Below are 4,429 nucleotides of genomic sequence, written 5' to 3'. Positions count from 1 at the left end.
ACACTGGCTACAGTTCCACCTAAAAACCTCCAGCTGTTCATTCTCCTATCATTTTGGTTTTGAAACGGTTAAATAAAGGTTGTGTGAACGTTTGCCATCCCGTCTGCAGCCTGAAGTGTTACAGCAGCATCAAACCATCACTAACCAACGCTTCCTGTCTCCTCAGCCTTCAGTTTGACCCCGCCCCCCGCCGCGGCGAGCCCCACGTGACCAGACGCACTCCCGACTACTTCCTGTGAATGTCCAAAGCCATCCCCGTCGATCATCCACGAAGCTCCACCGCCCGCCCCTCCTCCCCACCTCCACCCCCTCATTTTGGACGGAAAGAAGATATTAATAATAATAATGATAATACTGTACCAGGGAGAATAGACACAACCGATTGGCTGACGAATCCAAGATTTTAACGAGTAAAAGAGCGAAACTTAAAGAGCGGCCCCCTCTACAGTCGTGTTTTCAATATGCTGTCATTAATGCTGTGCTTCTGGGGAAAAACATGTACAACTATGAGCTGTTTTCTTTTTTTTGTGTTTATTACATGTTTGAAAACGATAAAATAAAACTACCAACGTGGACCAAATGTGCCATATTCTGATCCTTTTACAACATGTACAACGCGCAACTTTTCCTTTCCTTTATTCTGTTTATTTTTTTTTTGTTTGTTTTTTTTGTTTTTTTTTTTAAGACCAGCACTATAATCCTACCTACCTGACGTCGTCACCACCACACCACACATCTCATGGCATATGTGCTTTTTTCTGTTGCAAGATAATTTTAAAAAGAAAAGAAGAAAAAAAAGAGGAAAAAAAGTTTGCTTCAAGTAGTACAGCTGTCAGTTTTAGCTGTCCAGGCTGCAGCCGGTGGTCATCTCAGCAAGTATATTACTGTAATTTGAATAAAGACAACAGACGTATGAAATAAAATGTCCTATTGACAAACTACTGGGATGACTCTGTGTCGTTTCTTTAGCTCCACCTGAACTTCAGATTCATATACGTCCTGTTAAAGCAGGTGTGACCTCAAGAACATGATTTCTACACCAGAAATATGTTTTACAGCCTTTAATCAGGAAAGTTTGAGTTCACCTTAAGCTTTTTTTCTAACTGATCATGGCTTGTGACATTACAAACACTCTGGAAGCCAAATGCAGCAGATCCACATGGAGAAGAGCTGCAAGTTGGTTATGGGCAGTTAAACGTACTCCAAGTCCCATTTTTCAAACGTTTTAAGTCAGAAACAGATTTATTGCCAGGTTTAGCTGACGCAATATGAGGAATTTGTTCTGGTGGGTTGGTGCAACAGTAAATATAGAGTAAGGTGCAATGTACAAGATTTTTTAAAAAGCAGCTAAAAATAATAATAAAATGAACAAGTTAAATTACATATTTTTGGTAGAACAGACATTTTTATTTTATAATATAATATAAAATATAAATGGTACAAAAATGTTGCGGCTCAACTTAATCCACTCTGCATGACCCTTACCGGATTCCGTCCTTCATTGCAGCTATCGCGAGAGTTTACGGGAAGCGCCTCTCCGTCCATGTTAGATCGCTAGCTTCTTTGACGAAGGACCGCGGTTTTTTGTGAAACTGAAGGTCGGTATTTTCTGTTGTAGCATCTGTTCGGTTCGCTGTGAGCCTGTTTGCAGGAAATATAAACGTTTGTTCATCCGGGTTTTCTAGCTAGCTAGTTAGCTAGTTAGTTAGCTGCACTGAGCTACCGCCAGCTAGCTGACAGCAGTTAGCATAACAAGCTAAAAACATTAGCTGCTGGACTGGATTCTGTGACCTGTGGATTCTTCTTTATAAATAATTATTCGAACGACACCTTATGTTCGCAGTAGTATAAATGAGTGTCAAAGGATAAAGTGGCTGCTGTGACCGAGTACTAAAGGCTAGATATTGGTCTCCGTGTGGAGTTCCTGATCCGGCCACAGTGTGGTGGGTCTGAGCAGAGCTCAGCCTCCTGACGCCCACATCAGCTGCTTCAGTCCTTCAGCAGTACACGGGTCATGAAATCTCTTTTCTTTGACTTTATCAAACAGTTGCAGGATCCAAACTGAGCGCTGGCAGAAGCTGCGGACCGTCTCCTCTGAGTCCAGTCACCTCGTTAATTATTGACGTTTTGTAACGTGTCAGAAATGGCGTCTTGTGGCTTTTTTTAACCCACAGGCTCTGCTGAAGGAAACCTGCTGAGCTGCTGTGGACAGAACCACAGCTTCTGCAGTGACACCACCAGTCATGTTCAGGATGAGTCAGCTGAAGTCCAAATGTGGTTTCCTCCAGATAGTCACAGGATTTAAGTACCCAGTGGATGATTTCAGGGCGTTTCCAGTTTTTGCTGCCTAATTCAATGCAGTAATAATTGTTAAAGCGACATCCTGATAATCTGTCGTACATCTCTTGGTGCAATCCGGACACGTTCAGAATGATGAATACTCTGGACATTTAAAATATCATTTTTAATACATTTACTAGAACATACTCTACATGGACATTTTTCTACTGACGTAGTAGTAATCTGTGCAATATTAAGACATGACAATGTTGTCACTCATGAAAGAATCTGTGCAAAACCACTGCCATGTATGGAGCAGTGAGAGCGCCAAATTACAAAAATACATCAATAAAAGCATAATGAAATAAAAGTGGAAATGAAAAGAAGAATAAATAAAATAACTAATAAATAATGTGGCAATATTAATCAAAAATGGATCCATAAAAGAAAAGGCTAATAAGAGTAGAAATATATAGACAAATAAATAAAATAATAATTTTATATATATATATTACATTTATTTATTTTATTTTATTTTATTTTTTATTTTTTAAATAAAAAATGTTATTTTTATTGTAATTTTTTTAAATTAATTTTTTATAATGTCGCTTTTAAAGTGACAAAAAAAAGAAATAAAAATGAAAAAAATTATTAGAAATTTTAAAAACATTAAAAAACAATACAAAATAAAAATGTATTTAAAAAATATATATATATATTATTTTTATTATTTATTTGTTCCAAGTTCCAATGTTTCTCATAGCATTTTCACTTAATAGGATGTGACCAGAGTTTAACTGAGTGTCCTCACTGAGCTTAGATTATAAATAAATGTTGAGTGAATGAACCAAGAATAAAGTTAATGGAATGAATTTAATGTGTTACAAAAGGCAGACGTCGTCTCCTGTTTCAGAAACAACCTGAGAAAAGGTTAAAAACCTCTTTTTATTGTGTAGAGGATAAAATGTTCTTTTCATCGGGTTGATTCGAGTGTTTGAGGGTTTTTTAAAGTCCATTCAGAACGATACTGGTGCTGCTGCGAGGATGATTTCATGACTGGTCAACTGTTAAATCAGTCGCCAACTGTTTCATTAATGGTTATTCGGTCTAAATTCTGTGAATTCCTGGAAAGTATTTGGTTTATAACTCTATGATGTTACAGATAACAGAGTTTCAGGTCATTCAGAGATGGTCGAGCAGAAGGTTCTGGATGGTTTGAGATGGAGAAACTCGTCTTTATTTTTCTGAGTTACTGTTCAGCTGGACTGAAGTAAATGTGCTGTAACTGTAAAATCCATGTTTCCACAGGACCTCCGTCCGCCCGGCGCTGCCTGTCAGACTGCTGCATCATGGGAAGGACGATGATGAAGAAGAGGAGGAGGAGGAGGAGGAGGCTGCATTCTGTCCTCTGATCTCCATCTGGATGGAGGATGTGGTTCTTCACTATCAGCCCGGATCAGCAGCTGGACTCGAGTCTCTGTTGGAGACCACACAGAAGCTCCTGGAGCCTTTCCCCTGTCGGACTCCTCCGGTCTTCACCTGCTGGTTCCCCGCCGCCGCCGACCGCCGCCTCCCCATCAGACCTGCGAAGCCAGCTCCTGTCATCCCCTCCTCAGACGACCGACTCGCCTCCTCTCACAGCAAACCGACGGCAGCGACAAAAACTCAGCCACAGAACAACTCAGAGAACAGAAATGCTGCAGAGACTCGACATGAAAGTCCACGAAAGCGTGGCGTCTCAGAGACCCCAAACCAGATCTGTAGACCGCCAGCGGAGAAGCAGGCGAACAAGGACTCACCAGTCAGACGGTCCTGGAGCGTCTTCACGCAGAGAGAAGCTCTGCTGCAGAGCGCCGAGTCGATGTCCAAACGCTTCCGTCACGTGGTGTCGGTCCACAACCTGCACCTCCGCCAGAGGGCCAAGTGGGTGATCAGGGAGCAGAACTGTGGGCCGGCGAGAGACATCGAACAGGTCAGAGGTCACTGGAGCAGCTCACATGATCATTACCACCGTTTACAGCCGCTCACCTTTCATTCAGCATCCAGCAGACGGAGACGGGGAATGACGCGCAACACAAGACGTTCTGGTGGCGTCCAGCAGGCTAACATGCTAACATGCTAACAGGAGAATTCAATCAGCTACAGTCGG

At 41.6% G+C, this 4,429-nt stretch overlaps 2 protein-coding genes across 2 annotated transcripts in view; both read left to right on the top strand.

Moving 5' to 3' along the window:
• The window catches only part of LOC103373662 (serine/threonine-protein phosphatase 2A catalytic subunit beta isoform), a 14,795-nt gene extending 13,854 nt beyond the window's left edge, over positions 1-941 (top strand). The window contains exon 8 of the mRNA XM_008303616.1: positions 167-941. Within this exon, the coding sequence (XP_008301838.1) occupies positions 167-239 (73 nt within the window). The 3' untranslated portion in view covers positions 240-941. The remainder of the gene's footprint in view (positions 1-166) is intronic.
• Positions 942-1,514: 573 nt separating this feature from the next.
• The window catches only part of shld3 (shieldin complex subunit 3), a 7,426-nt gene continuing 4,511 nt past the window's right edge, over positions 1,515-4,429 (top strand). The window contains exons 1-2 of the mRNA XM_008303618.1: positions 1,515-1,598; positions 3,589-4,252. Coding sequence (XP_008301840.1) covers positions 3,704-4,252 — 549 coding nt within the window. The 5' untranslated portion in view covers positions 1,515-1,598; positions 3,589-3,703. The remainder of the gene's footprint in view (positions 1,599-3,588; positions 4,253-4,429) is intronic.

Source organism: Stegastes partitus, unplaced genomic scaffold, assembly GCF_000690725.1.
Source record: "Stegastes partitus isolate 25-593 unplaced genomic scaffold, Stegastes_partitus-1.0.2 Scaffold2042, whole genome shotgun sequence".
In the NCBI taxonomy this organism is placed as follows: domain Eukaryota; kingdom Metazoa; phylum Chordata; class Actinopteri; family Pomacentridae; genus Stegastes; species Stegastes partitus.
The sequence above is the reverse complement of the archived record's forward strand: the minus strand, read 5'-3'. Positions and strand labels throughout refer to the sequence as shown.